Source organism: Passer montanus, unplaced genomic scaffold (genome assembly GCF_014805655.1).
Source record: "Passer montanus isolate IOZ18808 unplaced genomic scaffold, ASM1480565v1 scaffold20, whole genome shotgun sequence".
NCBI lineage: Eukaryota > Metazoa > Chordata > Aves > Passeriformes > Passeridae > Passer > Passer montanus.
In genome coordinates this window covers 2670179-2689250 of record NW_024366592.1, presented here as the reverse complement: position 1 = coordinate 2689250, position 19072 = coordinate 2670179, and the positions used below count along the sequence as shown (strand labels likewise).

General features: G+C 41.3%; 1 protein-coding gene across 3 annotated transcripts in view; it reads left to right on the top strand.

The window, feature by feature from the left end:
• The first annotated feature begins 25 nt into the window (after nucleotides 1-25).
• BCL2L13 (BCL2 like 13) overlaps nucleotides 26-19072 on the top strand; it is a 34349-nt gene continuing 15302 nt past the window's right edge. The window contains exons 1-5 of one of the 3 annotated variants that reach the window (XM_039707883.1): nucleotides 26-103; nucleotides 5117-5283; nucleotides 13171-13281; nucleotides 14228-14384; nucleotides 15988-16057. In XM_039707883.1, coding sequence (XP_039563817.1) covers nucleotides 5154-5283; nucleotides 13171-13281; nucleotides 14228-14384; nucleotides 15988-16057 — 468 coding nt within the window. In that variant the 5' untranslated portion in view covers nucleotides 26-103; nucleotides 5117-5153. Of the gene's footprint in view, nucleotides 104-5116; nucleotides 5284-13170; nucleotides 13351-14227; nucleotides 14385-15987; nucleotides 16058-19072 lie in introns of those variants that run through there. The other 2 variants (XM_039707884.1, XM_039707885.1) reach the window with 2 other exon arrangements.

The following is a 19072-nucleotide window of genomic DNA, read 5'->3' as shown; positions in this document are numbered from 1 at the left end:
CCCCTCCGCCCGGCGCGAGCCCTCCCCTCACCGCCCCCGGCGGGAGCCACCCGGGAGCTGCGGCCGCTCCTCCGCCTCCAGCTCCTCCCCGCGGCGCCCGCAGGTGAGGGAGCGGGCGTGGGAGCGGGCGGGCTGCTTGTCTGTTCTGTTTGTTTATTCCTTCCTCTGTCTGTCTGTCTGTCTGCGTTTACTTATTTAATTTAAGGTGGGGAGTGCGGGGTGAGCGGGGACCGGCGGCCCCGCGGACACCCCCGGGACACCCGCGGGGCACGGGACACCCCCGGCCCGGTGGGGATGAGGCCGTGGCGGGCCCCCCGCCCCGCCGCAGGCCGCGAGTCCCGCGCGGCCCCGCCGGTGACTCATGGCGGCGGCGCGCCCGCCGCGGTGTCAATGGCTCATTCATCGCCGTAGTAACGGAGCGGCTCACGCTGCGCTGCCGCCGTGAAACTCAGGACGGCTTTTTCCGTCTCCCCGAACCCAAACAGGCGCGTTGAGACAGAGGGTGAATGGCAGCTCGTTAATGAAAGCTGTCGTAATTAATGTTGTGGTGAGGTGGTTTGGAGCTGCAAGGGATTGGGGATCTTTGTAGTGGATAACGCGTGCAAGTTTTGTTTTTCTTCCTAGAAGAGAAATCACACCCCCTAGAATCCTCACCTAATTGCATTTCTGCCAAAGGTCAGCTACAGCCACTGTCCAGATAAATAAATAACAATTATGTTTTCCAGTATTTCCATCCATTAAGTGCCACAGAGGATCAGTAGTGGCTGCAGTATTGATTCACTCCCAGTAGGAACTGACATGTCTGAACTGAGTAGTTCTCAGTTTATTATAAACAATCTCTTAGTCATCCCCTCGTACACGGTTGGAAAAGTACTCCGGAGAATTTATCTCCCAAGCTGATCACAACTGGATGCTTTGGGAAGTGTTTTCAGAGACAAACTGCTGCAAGGTTTAACTAGTCCACACATGCAACTAGTCTCACCCAAAATCCCCACAGAAATCCGTGGGTGACGTTGTTCATCTGTGGTTTTGCTTGTAAAAAGCAGCTGGACTGCTCTGGGCAGTAGAGCAGTGATGTTGCATTTTGAGGGTGGAATGATGCACAGTGAACACATCTTGATGCACGGTGGGGTTTTGCAGATAGGGACTGAAACACAGCCTGGCCTCATCGCTCTGGGGATTATTTTCGCTGTATTCATTGGTAGGCTTGTGCTGCCCATTATCCAGTTTATAACCCTGCCGTGGATTAGGGCGTGACAGATGGGGAAATGTCAGTCCTGCTGCAACTCCTGCTCTCAGGTGGCTTGAGCAGCTCAGCCCACATGAAACAAGTGACAGCAGGGCCGGAGGAGTGACAAGCCAAGTAAGCTTCAGCAGGTATAGCCTTCTGTTCCCAAGGGTGCAGGAACTGGGAGAGGTGATTTTCTTTTTTTGGAGGGAGTAATTGGTAATAATGGTGATCCCAAGTTTCTTAAGGACAGTATTCCTGTTAAACCTGAAGCAGCCCTGTTGCCCTGGCTTTGAGACTTAGGGAGTCTGTGTAACGCCTTATCTCCTCTGCTCCATTGCACCTCCTGTACAACCTTATCATTTTAAACACTTTCTGCACTCTCTTCCGTTTTGCTCCTTTAGTGGAGAGCTCTCTTGCCTCTGATCTGGTCTCTCAAGCTGTGTGTCCTTTTTCAATCCCCCTCATTCCTGAAAAAATGGCCTTTTCTGAGATATTTACAGGATCTGAGTCAATATTTCTGTGTTTGTCTTTGTAAACAAAACCAGTCATTCTCAATCCTAAACGAGTCATTCAGTTACTGTGCTGTGGGCTTCTCTCAAAGGCAGACCAGTGATTCTGGACTGCACTTCCACTCATGACATTCTTTTATGTGAATTTGAAGATTTCTTCCATTCAAGTTCTTAAGTCTCCTTTCTCATTTCATTATAAAACTGCCTCTCAAAATATATCCACCAAGGTAATTTTTTAAATCATTCTTTCCCCAGGGAAACATTAGCCACTATTTAAATAAGCAGTGGTCTCATTCTCCCTCTCTCTCCGTTTTTATTTCCCCTCCTCCCCTCAGAAGTGCTGAGCTGTAATTTGTGTGAATTAGGCCTGTTGCCCTGTGCTGCTTTGGATATCATGCTTGTTTTGATCAACTTTATTGATTTCATTTTCTGCATTGTTTTGGAATTGTATTTTGAAGACTAATCTCTGTTATATATCCAGACTTGTTCTTTGGTCCACAGCACAGTTTCTGGCTGTCTCTGGGCCATCTGTCAGGCTGATTTTTTCAGGAGAGATCAGTTCAGGTTGTCTGGAAGGGCTCCCATTCACTGTGTAGGCATTGTGAGAAGCATTTTGATTTCAGGGCTGTGGATCTCTACTGAACAAACCAGAACTGAAACACGCTGGGGAGCTTTTGCTTTTTGGGGAATGGCACCTTTCCCACCTGGTGATGTCAGCATGTGATGTGGTGACTGCATGTGGCCTGAAGAGCAGATCTATTGTTAAAGGATCCTAAAGTCTTCAGAGCAGTTATTTTTTTTTTCCAGATCCTCTTGCTCTATAAAAATCTCAGTTTTGGAAGAGGCTCAAGGCTAACTTGCCGTGGTTCTTGTCTGCTGTGATTTCTTAGGTTGCCTGTGGAGCACTGTGGGATGGAACAGGCAGCATAGATGAAGTGTTGACTCCAAGTTTATTGTTTCCTTTGTATATAATTTGCTACTTTGGTTCAAGCTGCAGCAAAGACACAATCAAAGCTTTCTGGTAAAGGCTTTCAGGCATTTTTAAATACATGGAGCAAGAGGCAGGGCTGCCGCAGCATGGTCTTCAACAGAGAGCCCTCTTCTGTTTCCAGTACTGAATGAGTTTCAGAAACTAGAGTTTCTAAAGACTATAGTCAGCCAATTTTACACCAGTTCTTTTCCTTTAGCAGCTTGTAGTTTGGTGGTAAATTTTTCTTTTCCCACAGCAACCATGCCACAGCACAGTTCTAGTTCTGTTTATCCTCAGTAACCAGTGTACAACTGCTGTTAGTCTGAATTCCTTCTCAGGGAGGAGGGGTTAGAAGTTAGCCCAGGCATCTTGAACAGCTAGACAGGCAAGTGCTTTTCTTGTGCTTTCTTGGATTATTATTATTATTATTATTATTAATATTAATCTTGAGGCTTCATTTGCAGATTGTTCTTTGGTTTTGGAACCTGATTCTTTCTTTTAGTCCCAAGGCATTTCCAGTGCAATCCATAATTCTCTTGAGAGGGTCCAATTTCTCTTCCTTGTATTTAGCATTTTGCTCATTCTCATTTTTGCTTTAAACTTGATAAAAAAATTTCTTCTAAATATAACTGCATCTCACATTACTGAATTATCTGACTCTTTCAGTGCCTGTTCAGTAGCTGTTCTGTAGCACAGTCTTCCTTGTGTGCTTTTCATTTACACATCCATTCTGGTGGCCAGGAGTGGGCTACTGCTTGTTTGGGGATGACTCTTGGAAGTCCTGGAGAGCTTACCTTGAAGAGTTTGTCAGAAACCCCTGGATAGTGTTATTTGATCCATTAAGTTGACAGCATGCTGGAAGTAGTTATTCAGACTTGGCCAAACAAAAAGAGCTAAAACATGTTGATTCATCTCAGACATCCTTTTCATCTCTTGCATGGCTTTTCCCCCACTTCCATGTCATTGTTTGAGATTTTACTTTTTACCGTGTTGCTTTTAATTTCTCTCTGCCGTAGTTTTTCCTGCAGGTCTTATTTGGATATTTGAAAAAAGCAACAAAACAATTAGAGTGAAACAGGGAGGAGTTCTTTGGCCAGATGTTGCTCTTAGGTGTGGAGTTCTGGTTTATCCTTAATAATGTCTGGGTGAGAAATCCAGGACCAACAACCATCTGTTCCTCCAATCCCTACAATGAATGTGGAATTTACTCTGCTGACCGGATGCTTTCCATTGCTGTTGGGACAGTAACATTAATTCCAGGCAATTTTGGTTACTTTTTGTGTGTTACAATTTTCAAGCATCACAGTAGCAAATCTGAGAAAGCAGAGAAACATTCATGGGAAGCTTTGGGAAAGGGAGAAGGGAAGCATGGGATTTATTTTCTGTGGGGTGTACTCCAGCTGTTTTGTTCTTGTAACAACAAGGACTTAAGAAAGGCTGTGGAAAACTGACTGACAGTTTCCCTCCACCCTGCTGAGGCTTGCTTCATCCTGTTTTGGGGCTACACTTTCAGGTGTGAACTCAAAATCTAATACAGAACTTCATCAAAAGGAATTAAGTGCCACAAATATTGGGGAAAAATTAACTGTGAAGCCTACTGTCATTGAAAAAGCATCAGTACATCTCTGAGCAATGTGTTTAAACAGAACCACCAAACAATGGGGGAGCATTTTAGTCAAGGACTCTTCAGAGGATGGCCACTCTTAAGTTTAGCAGTCCTGCAAATATAACCAATTAAAACACAATTTCAGCTAACAGAAAGACACTTGCCTGGTCTCTAACAGCTTCTGTCCTTTTCAAGTTTGTGACTGGGACTACTAAGGTGTTTATAGAATTGAAGGTCAACCTTCTAAACACATTTGTGGGGGCAAAAAGTGCACTTTTTTATTAGTCCACCCAAGGTAATTATAGACTCAGGATAATTCTAATTCTAAATGCAACTTTTTCATGTAAATGATATAAAAGACTCAATAGTCCAGATTATTTAAAAGAAAAAAAAATCAGAAAATAGAAGCACCTTTAGTATCATAATGGAAATTCTTCTCTATCATTTATGCATTTTTCACGAGGAACAATTTTTGATAATTCTGTCCTGGGGCAATGGATAGCCCAAATAAATCTCTGCAGCCACAGCAGCTTCACCAAAGCCAGTGCTGAGGGACTGCTGGTTTTGCTTGCATGGGAGGCAGGAGTGAGAAATGCCACTGCTGGCACAGGCAGGAGCTGCACTGGGGCACAGCTGGGCTTACTCCGCATGGTTCTTATTAAAACAAGAATGCATAGGCTCTCAGGGCAAAACCCTGGACCTTGCTTGGGGATTGTTACATAATTCCTCGTTCCGTGTGCGTTCAGGACCTGTTGCAGCCCTGCAGAGAAACAAAGGAAGCCTTTTGTGTTCCCTGACAGCCTTCCCTGCTCCCCAGAGCGCAGCGCAGCCACCCCCATGGCGTCCGCCACTGCCGTGCCTGGAGGATTTCACTATGAAACCAAGTACGTCGTGCTCAGCTACCTGGGCCTCCTGGCACAGGAGAAGCCACAGGAGCATCCTCCTCCTCCTCCTCCTCCAGCTCAAGGTATTTTTTGCATGTTCATCTCTAGCCATGTGTGTGTGCAGCTGCATTTGGGGTGTTTCTGCAGGGCTGCAGGGTGTGAGCCTGATGTTCGGTGTAATGAATCTCTTGGTTTATTCAGTGAGAAATGAATGAATTTCAATTGAAAGATGAGAGATGCTGATGGAAACAAAGCTGTTTGTGTTATTTTTTTGGGACACAAGTGGAAGTAGGTAAGCAGGGGTGAGGTGATGTTTACTGACATAAACTGAGTGGTGTCTTGGGCAATCTCCTGTGCTAAATAGTTGTGCCCTATTACACTGAGGCTGCTGTTGTTGTCAGTCAGTGCTGGGGCAGAGATGTGGCCTGTGCTACTTCTCTTCATTTATTTATTTATTTATTTGTGAGAAGTCAAAGGCTGCACAGAGTCAGAGTTTTCTCCCAGGACAGGCTTGTGGATAAAAGAGGTTACATAAATAAATAGAAGGCAGAATAAAAGAAGTTTGGTAGATTGTGTTTCACATAAACCTAGGAGGTAAAACTGTTCTTTATTTTGTGGTGGCAAGCACTTAAGCAATGTCATTTGTCAGGATTGCTTGGGTGACTTGTCACTTCTTAATGATGTTTTAGTCACTACTAGTTCTGTGATTCAGAACTTAATCTGATGAAAGGAGACTTTAAAAATCTCCAAACCAAACAGAGACACTCTTCAGAATCTTTGTTTTCTTTGAACAATCATTTAAGAATTCATGTGCTGTCATTTACTGAACTTACCTGTCATCAAGTGAGAAATTCCTGAAAAGAAAAGACTGCAACAAGGTTATGACAGAACTGCTTTTCTGCTTGGTACTAAATCACATAGCACATGCTAGTTATATTATATATAATTCATGAAATTAATGTTATGTAATTAATAAACTGTAATTCATAAATACCTTTGTGTATTTAAGGTATGTTTGCTATTTCCACTTTGTCTTCATCTGTGGTCCATAAAAGGAGAGGCACCTTAGCTGTTTCATAAAGCCCTTTGTTGAAAAATGTGCTTATTTTAGCAGTAGCATCTCATTCTGAACATCCCACCCATTTATAACTGGGCTGTAACTGGAAATGTATTTCATACATATAAAGGTTCAGTGTGTAAGATTCTGCTTTGTTCTAGAAATAGAAGATTCAGAAGGGAAAATGCTAGTATTAAAGCTTTTTAAAAATGATTTGGCTGTAGTTACCTTTGAAGTATTTGCAAATTCAGTTGAAACCTTTCATTTTCAGAATCATTTGATTCTCATTACTGGAACCTCTAAGCTTCTAATCTGAATTACAGAGGTATATTGAAACTTTCTAAAGAGGAAGCTACAAATTCTTAAATGAAAATTTTGACTTAAGGGGACTTTACTTCTCAGATATTGTTTAGATGTCTTAGCTTGTGTCACAGCAGTCTGTAGTTGGACTTGCTACTAAAATACTCTAAAGCATTCATACTTTACAACTTGTAAAGAGGAAATCTTCCTACATTTTCCCCACCCCAGAGAGTGACCACAATGTCTCCTCTCTGGTCATGTTTCACTTTAATTAGGTCTGTCTTTCAGCGGTTTTGCTGCTTTCTGATCAAAGCCTTTGGATTAAATAATTTTTGCCTTACTTTTAATTTGTTTCTCACTCTTTTGTAATTCTTTGAATGGACTTCAGGCTGTATTGAACTAATCAAATGCTTCATCCCTCTGCTTCAGGATTTGTTTCATTCTTTCCTAACTCACTTTTCCTGGTGGTTTTCTGCCTTCCATGCTTCCGAGAGGTTTCTTTTGTCTGCTAGCTCCATTTTAAAAATCCCTTCTCCTACTTTTGCTCACCTTGCTTGTAATGAAGCAGTGTTTGAGCTGCCCTCCTGGGTTTTGTGTGGATATTTCAGAGTGCTGAAATATCTGAGAAATATCTCCATTGAGCAGTTACATACCCAGTGTGCCTCTCCTTGTTGCCTGCTGTAATCTGCATCCCCCAGGAGAGGAGCACAGCCCACAATGGATATTCCTGCCCTGCCTAATGCACTGCTGGGAGCTGTGCCTGGGTGTTACAGTCCCCAGTGGGAGCTGAAGAACCTGGTGAGGGCCAGAGATGGGAAAGCTGGGGAATGGAAATGAGCTGCTGTTGTCTTGAGCAGGAGACTTCTGGGTTTGCTGACAGGCACAGGAGGGGTAACAGCAGCACAGCATTCCTGCTTGTCAGTGTGTTTTCCAAGCACCACCACCAGCTGTTGAGGATGCACTTTGAGTGATCCCAAATTCCTTCCATTGTAGATTTCTGTGGCACTTCAAAATGCTGGTCTGGAGTCTTTCTGCTTATGGCTGAACATCACTGGTTTGTGAATTGAGAGGATTCCAGTAAAAAACACCTGTCTTTAATCTTATTTTGGTTTGATTTGGTTATTTTGCTGACAGACCTTCCATGGAAGCAATGAAGCAGCAATTTTGCCTATTGCCTGTTTCCTTTCCACTGGCAGAACAAACTCCTGTATTTTGTGTTTCATTCACATGGGGCCTTGACTCTGGTTTGCAGTACTTTCTCTTCATTTATTTTTCTTAGATCCAAATAGGACTGTACTGGTAAGCTTTCTGAATGATGTTCAGTGTAATGGAGTATCCAGGAAGAGAAGTTTGAGCTTGCCCCCGTGGAGTGCAGCTCCTTGTCTGCCTGACAGGGAGAGGGAGGGACTCCTCTAGAGGGCAGTTCAGTGCAGGATCCCAGTTCCAGCCACCTTGTGTCACCACTGGGGGATCTTCTGCCTTTCCACTGCACGTGTACCAAACAAGGGAGATGAGGAAAAAAGGTGCCCTAGGTGTTGTTAGGATTTCTGTATTTCCCTTGAGTCTCCTTCTGCCACAGTGTCCCAGCTTTCAGTGAAGTTTCAAGACTCCAGTTAATCTACAAGGTGTATCTGGTGGGTCAAACCACCCAAAAACACCCAACCAAAAAAATGATCCTTCCCAACAGGAGTGTACTATGGTATCTCTGCCAGAACTGCCTCTGTTACCATATCTGCCTCTGTTTTCCTGCATTTTGTACTATTTTTTTTTCTGGTGTACATCCTTCTGTTTCAAAAACTGAGGTAAGAATAAAACTTTAAGTTGGTAGATTTCCAGTTAAAACTTCTCATTGTTTGCAGGCCTAATGTGCTTTGCAAGACTAATGGTTTTTGTAGGGTTTTTATTCAGTGAATGGAAAATTCAGAGAAATTACATAAAAAATGACATTGATGTGTTTCTTTTTGGATCTCTTGATTTGTCTTAGTTTTGTTGCAAGAAGGATGGCTTCAGTTATAAGCACTAAAATCACTTGTGGCTTCAAGCAAATAAGGTTGAGCTAAATCAACACCTGATGAGGTCCTGGAAATTTTTATCTTGCTGTCTTCTTTTCAGCCCAGGGACTGAAGAGAGAGCCATCCACAGTATCCAGACTCTTGAAGAAAAGACAGTTTTACTGGGCAAGCCAATAATTTAACATCATAGCTCTGTAATGTTCTGTAATGGATTTCAGTGTCTCCAGAGGTAAACCCAGCAAATTTAACTGGCCAGTGCTTTGAGAGATTTTTCCTATTAGTTTTTTCAGAATAGTGGTTCTGCATAACAGTCACTGCAGTTTATTTAAAGCAAAATCCATTAGCAGTATATTCTGTTTCTTTTTGGTAGGTGAGCAAGTCAGATAAATTGATAAAACACATAGAGTGGCATCACCTGTGTAAGTCAGTGTGGTTTGAGGCAACAGATGAGTACCTGTATTTAAAATGTGTGGAAGCTCTCAGTTGTCTGTTCATTGGATTGTGCAGAGATGCTTTGTATTTTTGCATATTCTTGTCATACCTGTAAGTACTGGTTCAGACACAGAAAATAATGATTAAGTATTGGAAAACATCTCTACATTTTTCCCCCTGAAGTCACTCTCACTACAGAAGTTTCCACTGTGCTGCAGTTGTTAGTATTACTAACTTTTCAAGTGAGTCAAAGTACTTTGGGGTTGTGATTCAGTGTATTTGTATTAGAAATGTTTCTTTATATTTTATCAAGGAGTGACTTTTAATGTATTCCTCTATTTTAATCTCCTTCCCCATTGCTTGACACCATCCCATGAGCTTGTGGCAGCAACAAACCCTGAAGAAAAGTAGGTTTTCTGTGTTTTTCTTGACAGAGTGAAAAATCTTAAATAAAACCTTAGTTTACAAAGCATCTGAAAGATTTACAGTCAGTGCCACTACTGCATGGTGACATAGGTTAGTGAAGAGGTGAGCAAGGTTTTGACAGTTTTGCAGGTTCCCTGAGGTGCATGCTATCCACAGGACTTTAATCCAATTATGGTGCACAATGTCCCTTTGACCATTTATTGTCTTTTTGGAATTACCATATGAAGTGCTGTACAGAGTTAGTGATCAGCCATTTTCCTGGTTTCCCACACACATGGTGCCTACTGCTGGCTTGTAGGAAACTGAGTTTTTTTAGGTTGTTTTTGGGCTGTTTGGGCTGTAAAGATTCCCATTGTAGGTCAGAGCAGTCCAGTTCATGGCAATAAAGGAGCTATTCCCTGAATTGAGGCAAGGAAAAGGAGCTTTTTGGGGTGTGAATTCCCACTTGATTAAGCTTCCTCTCTTAAAAAAATAAATAGTATAATTGGCAATATCTTGTCTCTTTTTAATATTTTAGACTTTTTCAGTTTCTTTTAAGCTGAGCAATCTTATGGTTTATAAAGAGCTTCTTTTAAACATTTTTTAAATCAAGGGCTACATCTATGTGTGGCAGTCCATGGTCTGGAGTTTGCTGGTGTAATGGATGTATTTTCATTCAAGGAAACAGATAAATACATTTGTAAAGAGATTTTGTATATCTTTCTCACTTCTCAGTGCTTACAGTAATTGTAGAGTCTTACTAAATGTTTTAAAAAGTGAGATGTTAAAGAAATATTGCAGTCATGCTGAAAGTAAATTTTTAAGTCAACTGGACAGAAGTTAATATAGAGACCTAGGAGAATTCAAAAATGAAGGTATTGCTAAATTAAAATTACAGGCATGAAAGAAAAAAAATCAGGAGCAATCTGTGACATCAGTGGCTTTCTTTTCCAATCATCCTTCATTCCCTTGAACTGAAAAGGCATAACATCTTTTCAGTCTCTCCTTATAGTCCCTGTTGTCCCTTGTTAGCTGAAATTTTGGCTCAAGCACTGTGGAATGAGCTGTGCACTCTGTATCTCTGATGGATGACTTCCCTTCCCTCCTCCTCCTGGGATCAAACCTGGCAAACGGGTTAGCCTTGTATTGTTACTGAGCTTCTGGAGTTCTGCTGAAGTATTACATTTATTTACCCTGATGCAGTGCTTGATAGACTTTCAGAACATTTTCCTCTACTTTTTAGGTTACTTCCAGATACCTGAAAACCGGCATCTTAACAGGAACATAATTGTGCCAAAGTGAGCATTTATTCCATAAATAGAAAGTAGAATGCACTAACTTGGTTGTGTAAGAACATGTAGCAGAGTGCCTCCGGGCTGGGAAGAGCCCTGCAGAGTTGGTTTACCAAAAGCCCAGAAGGTGCAAACCCATTTCTTAAGCACAGGAAAGCATTCAGTGCTTGTTATGTCTCTTACAAACACCATTTCTGATGTGACCATTTGCATCTTTGATAATGAAAATACATTCTCATCTAAAATAAGCTGGTTTTACTGTTTTCTTCTACCTGTCTGTGACTTGGAAGTTGGATAATTGAGAAAAAGATATCCCTCACTTAGGACCTTTGCTGTGTGCAGTGTTTGCTGGTAGCAGTCAATATCCAGGAGATGCAGAAAGCTAAAATCCATTCTTTGAGGGGATAAACGGTGCACAGTCAGTGCTCTGGGAGGGGTTTGGTGTTTTGGCATGACTGAATGGTCAGGTGCTCTCAGAATCAGCAGCTGCTGCAAAGCCGTGGGTGTTGGGAGATGGAAACCACCGAGTGCAGTGCTGATTATCTACAGCTCTTTTGTACACTGGCAGCACTGGAATTTCTCTTCTTCCATTTTCTGGGTGGCTTCTTATCAGCTATGACAGCTTGTCATGGCTGATCACTGTCACGTTATTCCTGTGAGGATGGCTGCTCCTCTGTCCTGGCAGACTCAGGGGAGCACAGCTGCACACGAGGGGTGGCACTTGCTCACACTTGTTGCGCTTCACTCCAGAGCAGTGGTTCAGTTCTTCAGAGAAGGGACTGGCAGGGCATGAACCAAAAGGAGGAACAGTTTGCTCCTCTCTGGAATGTATTACTCAGACTGGCAGGGATGCTACTTGGGAAGGGATTTAAGAAGCTAAGTAAAGTTATTCTGAACATGTGTGGTTAAGTCAAGTGGAATTAAACTGACTGGTCACAGAAATATATTAAAACATTTTATCCTGACTTAAGCATACATTGCTTCAGAGGGATCCTCGTGCTGAGTGTTTAAGCATTAACACATGTTCAGTGGGTTGATACTGTGGATTTTTAACATATTTTTCTATTGTAGGAGGCCTTGAAAGCTTATTGTCCAGTGGTTTTTTAAGCACAGTGTACTTCACCAGCGTGTAGTTAGCCACACGTCTGTGTGTGTTAAGTGCTTTTACAGTTTTCTCACACCCTTTTATGAAATTTAGTGATTGTAAATGTCCATTGTAGAAGAAAAGGGAAGGCAAGACAACATTTAAAGTGAAATAAACCAAAGGAAACAGGGAAAAAGCAGAGAAATAAACCAAAAGCCACAAAGCTGTCATTCACAAGACCAACAAATTACCATGCAGTGTTTTCAAAACAGGAATGAAAAACAATGTGTCAGAAAGCTCCCCTGGCTGTTACAGGGCTTACCTGAAGATCTGGGTGTGAAGTGACAGTGATGAGGAGGGAATTGAGTCAGATGACACCAACATTACAGATACAAATCCTTTCCCTTTTTGTTTTCTTCTGCTGAGTGAAGAATGTCTGTAGAGCAGAGCATTGTCTGGATGTCTGGGTGGAACTGAAGCCGTGGGTGCAGGTGCAGAAAGGATCAAAAACTGAAATGTCCTGAATACCTGGGTTTGTTTGGAAACAATTTTGTGTCTCTTGGTACAGAATAATGATTGAGATGACACAGTGTGGGTGTAACCTTGACTGGTATGGCTGAAACAACTTTTGTTATCAATATCTAGAGTCAGCACACAGAAAATGTATTTGTGATCCCAAACCATGGCATGTGACTTCTGGGGATATGTAGCCATTTCAAATTCCTAAGTTTCTTGCTTAAGAGAGGAGAATTGACAACTGACTGACAATTGTGAGGTCCTTTGCCTCTAGTCTTGCTTGTGAACCCAGTGTTAAATTGTGGCCTGTGGACTCCTCATGGCCAGGGAAATGATGCACAGTTCACAGGTTTCAGGATTCTTCACTGATGTCATTGCATAGTTGCTCTGAGAATGTTGTAGATTTTGCAGGCATCAATATAAATTTTATATTTTGCTGCTAAAAATCAAGTTTATGCCAGTCTGCTTTGTTTTGGTGTAGTTTGATAATAAATGTGTTATGTGTAATGGCTGATTGTTTATGTGCCTTGGTTTGCTTTTGGTCTTAAATTGAAGGTGTTGCTTTTAAAGTTTCTTTGTATCCTGTTTGTAGCTTTAGTTCTAATTTTTAAAAATTTTTTAAATTTATTTTTTAAAATTTTATTTAAAACACCAATTCTACCTTGAATAGGCCTGGAAGTTTATCTGTTTCTGGGTTCATGTAATAAAACTTCTGTAATAATTTCTCTGGAAGGATCATACTTGTTGCTGTCTGAAACTGAACGTTCACCTCAAATTCCTTTGTACTTAAAATTCCAATACCGTGTTCCATTATCTGCCTTGTTTGAAACATGAAATTAAAACATTTGAATTATTTCTCTGGTTCCTTTCAGGGACTCAACAACAGCTTATGGCACAACATGCTCTGGAGAAAGAGGCTTTGGAGAAGATTAAAATAGAAATCGAGGAGGAGCTAAAACGCCTTGATGAAGAAATCTTGGAAGGTGCTCTTCAGGTTTTCCCGTTTCAATCCATAATCTCTATGCACTGTAATGGTGGTTAATTTGTAACAGGTACTCCAGTTAAAGAGATTTTTGAATGCCTTGAATCTCTTTATCCTCCTCCCCCCACAAGATTTGTACACATTGCCACATGGAGTAAAATAGTTAAACGTTACCATTTGGAGTGGTGGAGCCTGGCCAAAGCAAACAACTGGATGACATTTAATAGTCTACTATAAATAATGAAAAGTAAGCAGCCCTTAAGCTGCTGCACTTGATGGCAGAAGTCCTCAGGAGCTGATATGTCGAGGAGTGTGGACTTAAACTGTCAGATTTCTCCCTTCCACCAGGTTTATTTTTTGTGGTATGCTTTGACCTGTAGATGTGGCTTTTATAGGACTCCCAGAAAGGAATGATCTCAAACCCATCTTTGCTTTGTATGTGTGTTGCAAATCAGAAATCTGAAATAGAAACACTCCAGAGCTGTTTAAGTCCTTTCATATGAGCTTTCTTAGGAGTTTTAAACTGAGAAGGACAAGGTTATATGAACAAAATAATATTTTAAAAAATGATACTCTAGTACTGCTGCAGAGATGTCCATGTGTGGGCCAATTTACTCTGAAAAGAGGCTCTTCTGCTGCTCCATCAGGGTTGGCATCAGCTTAAAATGGGAGAATAGCTGCACATTCAGCAAACTTGCTGGTTAGGATGCAATTGTGAAACAAGAGCTGGTGGGGAAATGTAGCTCAGTCATCTCTGCCTTGTCAGTAGCACTTTCAGAAGGTATTTGGACTTTTTTTACTATGATTTGCTTATTGCATGCTTTGACTACAGAGCTGTGGGGGTTTTTGTCCCTTATATAGACTGTGTAAACTGCTGGGATAAGAAATCTGAGACTGTTGATGTTCTTCTGTGATTGTGTTTGACTTTGTGTACCTTCTTCTCTCAGCATTTACCACTACAGGGTTTGACTGCCACACTTCCCCAGTGTTCAGCCCTGCCAATCCAGAGAGCTCAATAGAAGACTGCCTGGCTCATCTGGGGGAGAAAGTGGCCCAGGAATTGAAGGAACATCTGCACAAAGCACTGCAGAGCTTGCTTAGCAAGTGAGTTTCCATTTGCTTTTTCAAAGGTGTTTCCTTTTGCACTGTGACTGCTGCTGAGATGCTCAAGTTGGGACTGCATCTTGTATTTCATTTCCTTCTTTTTCCATCTTCCTTTATCTAGCTGAGTGTTTTGTTTTGCAATGTAATGTGCAAATACTTCTTTGTGGTATTTGCCCTTTGCAGCAATGTAAGTTCTAAAATTTTTCTAAGCTTTTGTTGCTGAATTTCTGAGGCTGCTCCAAGCAGTTTGAGTTGCTGGTGGAACTGGCAGCTGCCATTGCCAGTTTCACCAGTGCTGGGCTGTAGCCACATTGATGTCCTTTTCCTTATAGCTAAGAGTGGAGCTGAAGGCTTGTTTGTGGTCTGGCCCAGGATGAGAGGGGGAGTTTCCTGGAGAGGATGGTAGTTACAAACCTTGTGTTTTCTATAGGAAAATATTTGCTTTCTAAATATTTTTTTGTTTATGCATGTACATACATAAAATCAGAAATGCCTGTGAAACCATGCTGCCTTTTTCTAAGGCAAACTAGAGTTACTGTTTAATCTCTTGATAATATCCTTCCTGCAGCTGTTCCTGCTCTGCTCATCCCACTGATTGATTTAGATTTGGTTTCAAAGAATTAATGTGCCAAGGAAGTCAAGAGAATGCCCTTAAAATGATAAACCCAAATTATGTTTTCCCCACTCCTTTAACTCAGTTCTTTTGCCCTTGTTGCTAGAGTAGTGCTATTTGATGCAATACTTATTTAATTTGCCTTTTCTTTTCCTGCCCTCTGATATGCATATAAACAAATGTTAGGGTACAGGAGGCTGTTAGATCACAACAGGTTCCTGGAGTTCAATAAGCAGTTTTCTGTCCAATGCCAGTTACCACTATTTCCATTAAACTGAAATCTGAACTTACCTTTTGTAATGGGCTGAGGGCAGCTGCTTTTGCATCTTCTGCTGTCACTTGGCAGAAAGCCTTTGCTGTTATTGACTCTTAGCTGCCAAATGATCTTGGGGAAAAGAGTATGGAAGAGAGGAATGGCATCATCCCAATTCAGAGAAGTGGAGATGTGATAAATCTAGACTAGAGGTATCTACTGAAGTATGGAGGGGTTTTGTGATCAAAAGTGCTGTTTCTTGCAAATAAAGGTGTCAACTCTAACAATGTCAATGCAGTCAAATAGTCTGTGTTAGTCCATAGCCTGTATTGTTTACAAAATTTCACTCTGCATTGGCCTCTAGTTCAGGTGTGAATTTCTTAGTGGAATTTTCTGTCTTTAAAATCCTAGATTATGAAAAAACATATGCAAGATCTTAGAAATTTTCTAGCATATCAGAGGACCTACTTATCTAATGTCTTTTAAGTTGTAAAGTATCAAATTATTAGGAAATTCACCAGTTACATCAAAGTGTGTAAGTGGGAGAAAGGTGATGCTTTCCTGACCCTGTCTGGTGCTGGTGTTTTATGTCCTGAAACACAAGACTTGTTACCTCTTGAAAATGACTTGCTGTAATACATGTGCAAATATCTTGTTCTCTGGAGGCTGGGAACTTTCTTTTATTCACGTTCTTTTGTTTCCTTTTATAACTTTCAGTGTTGGTTTAACTTCTGCAGGCCGGTGACGTATCAGGAATATCGGGAGCGCACGCAGGAGGCATCTGCTCATGCCAGTGGGTGGAACAAGGTACCAGAGCAGTGACTTGGATGTGTCTTGTGTCTCCTTGATGTCCATATTGCTTCTACTAGCTACAGTTGTGCTTCACAGAGGGCCAGAAATAGAAAGAACTTGGTTTTAGTATGAAATAAGTTTAGTGGTAGATGTGCACATAGTGGATAGTTTTATGGATCATTTAGCTAGAAGTTACTGAATGGAAGTATTAGGTCAATCTTCCTTTGCTTTGGTAAAAATGAAAAGTTAGACATGTTGTTTGACTTTTTTTTTTTTTTCAATTTCCAAGAGAGGTTAATTCCTGCAGCAGTTTTGGAATGAAATCTGAGATGATTTTCTCATAACACTTCTCTACTCTTTCTCTGTCCCAATGTCAGGTTTAAAATAAATGTGAAAAAGAGTGCTGAGCATGGTGAAAATAAAAATTGACAGTGTCTTCATGATATTTAAAATGTTCAGAAAACGTATGGATGATGTTCCTACCTGGTTTCAAGAGTAGTTATCTGAAATGATATGAATCTTCTTTTTTAAACAAAATGCAAATCTGTAAATGAATTATCTTAAATGACTTTTAATGTAGAGTGAGTAGATTACTCTTCCCTGATTCATCTTTCATTAATCATTCTAATTCATCACTGCAATCATTCTCTGATGGGTTCAGTGGGCAGCAAAAAAGAATGAAAGAATGAAATAACTACTTGCAAATGTGGTCACAATTTGAGTGTTAAAATGTAGTCGTAAAATTAAAATAGAACAAGAAATCTTCTACCCTCCCCTTTACATTTTTTTCTTGACTAGATTTCCCTGCTTACTTCAGAAAGTGTTCATCTAACCAAGGGTGTGGGCCCTTGTAAAGCAGTTTAATAAACATTGCATGACAAGTTACTGCCCATGGCTCCAGCAATTATCATTGCTTTATGTGTGTGCTCTTTCAATTTGTCATCTTGTGATTCACAGCATTTTGGTTTAAACAACCATGAAATCTGATTATCAAGAAGGTGGCTTAAGCTAGCACATTTCACTTTTCAGCTGGTGAAAGCTAAAACCAAGCATAAAACCAGTCATTGTGGTCAGCTGGCAAGGGAGGAGCTGCATGGGGCTTCTCAGGTCAATATTTTTGTGTCCCCACCTCGTGAAGATGCAGCCCTGGCTGGATGCACGGGCTGCATTTGGGGCTGTGTGGTCCAGCCTCATTGCTGCTGCATTCCTGCAGCCCCTGGGGCTCCTGGATTCAGTCCCCATCAGTTGTGGTGGAGAGCATCATCCAGAGCATCTTTGCCATCAGCTCTGCTTGCCTGTAACATCTGCTGCTGCAGAACACATAGTGCATATGAAAATGCCATAAAAGCAATCCTGAGTGGAAGTGCCCCAGCACAGCATCTGTGCAATACAAACAATCTGTTTGGATTGTTTTTCTGGTAGCCTGGAGCTCCAGGAATGCCCAGCAGTTCCTTCAATAATCCTTGTTTCTGGGAGATGCAAAACATTTGTGTTGGTTTCATTTCCTTTTAATTTCCTTTATCATCTTAATCAGAATTGTGTTTTGTAACAGAAGAAATCTAGATACCTTCCTGCCATCTCAGCTCAGCTTAATTTTTACTCTAAAGAAGCTGTTAGAAAAACATGTGGATGTTGAATTCTGTAAAGAACAAGGGTCTTCATCTTTTATTTGAAATAAGGCTCTCATTAAAAAAACAAAAAACAAACCAAATTTCAAACCACCTCAGACAGGGCAGTTGAATTCCTATAATAAAATGAATATAATAAATTGAATATTATGTACATATATCCAAAATACATAATCCCAGTGTTGTGTATCATCTGAAAGGATAACAGATACTGGTACTGAGAGCCAGTTGAACTGGTGAGGAGGGTTGCAGTCATCTCAGTGTCCCATTCTTACTGATTAATGGGGGCAAAAAATAGTGCAACAAAAATATAAGAAATGATCATGTGAAGAGTTGGATTAATTTTAAGTTGAAATAGTCAAAAGGTACACAGAACTGCAGTAATTTTGGATATAGGTTCCTCAAAAAAATACATCCTCCTCAAAGCCTCTGAACTTTCTTTGGGTCTTTTTTTGTGTACATTTAAATTTGCAATATGGTACAATGGGATTGCAATAGTGTAGTGGGCACAAGTGTTTCATTTACACAATCAGCTGTCTCCTGATAGCAAAGTGGGTTTTACAATGACTCCCTAGAAGTTTTCTCCTGCCAACTGTTTTCTGTGTGTGTTTTTCTTCAGTCAAAATATAAATAGCCCCCAGCATTCCTTCCCAGGCATCCTGGTGGAGGGAGTAGCAGTTGCTCTGAATTGCAAAGGCTGTATTTTTACTTTGTTCCACTTCAGTCTCTGTTCACACAGCTGCTCTTCTGTACACAAAGGTGGTGTTAACTTCCATAGAAGTACTGTGATATAATCTGAGAATTTAGGGCCACTCTCATGCAAAGCTGCTGCTGTTCCTGCTGGTCTCAGAGGCAGGAGTGTCACAAACTTCAGCAGGAAGGGAAGGCTGGGTGGTGTTTGTTGGTCTGCGTGGGACTGCGTGTTAGAGTTTGAGTTCGTCCCTCACTGAGCCCTGAAGAGGCTGAATTTGGGGTGAAAGGGTGGATTTGGCATCAAGTTGGCAAAACAAGAAGGCAACAATCATATTCACTGTGCCAGCATTTTAGCTCCCTTCATTTCACAAGCAGCCCTTCCTTGCCTTTGTTTCTTTTGCCTTCAGCCTCATTAAATGTCAAATATTTTGAGATCTCAGTTCATGCTGCTGTAGAGTTATGTGGGTGTGCCCAAAGCCTCTGAAAGATCCCTAGCTTTGACAGCTTGAGTTTTTTTGATTCCTCTTGACACCTCATCTTGACCTGCTCCTTGTATCTGTGCACTGTGATCTTGCACCTCTTCTACCTCTGAGTTGAGATTAATTGCAAGAAACTCAAAAACCCCAACGCTTTTAAAATTCAAACACTTTTAAACTTCTGGCACCATGATGTCCCTGGTGAAGTGTTAACTGTTCAGCACAGAACAACA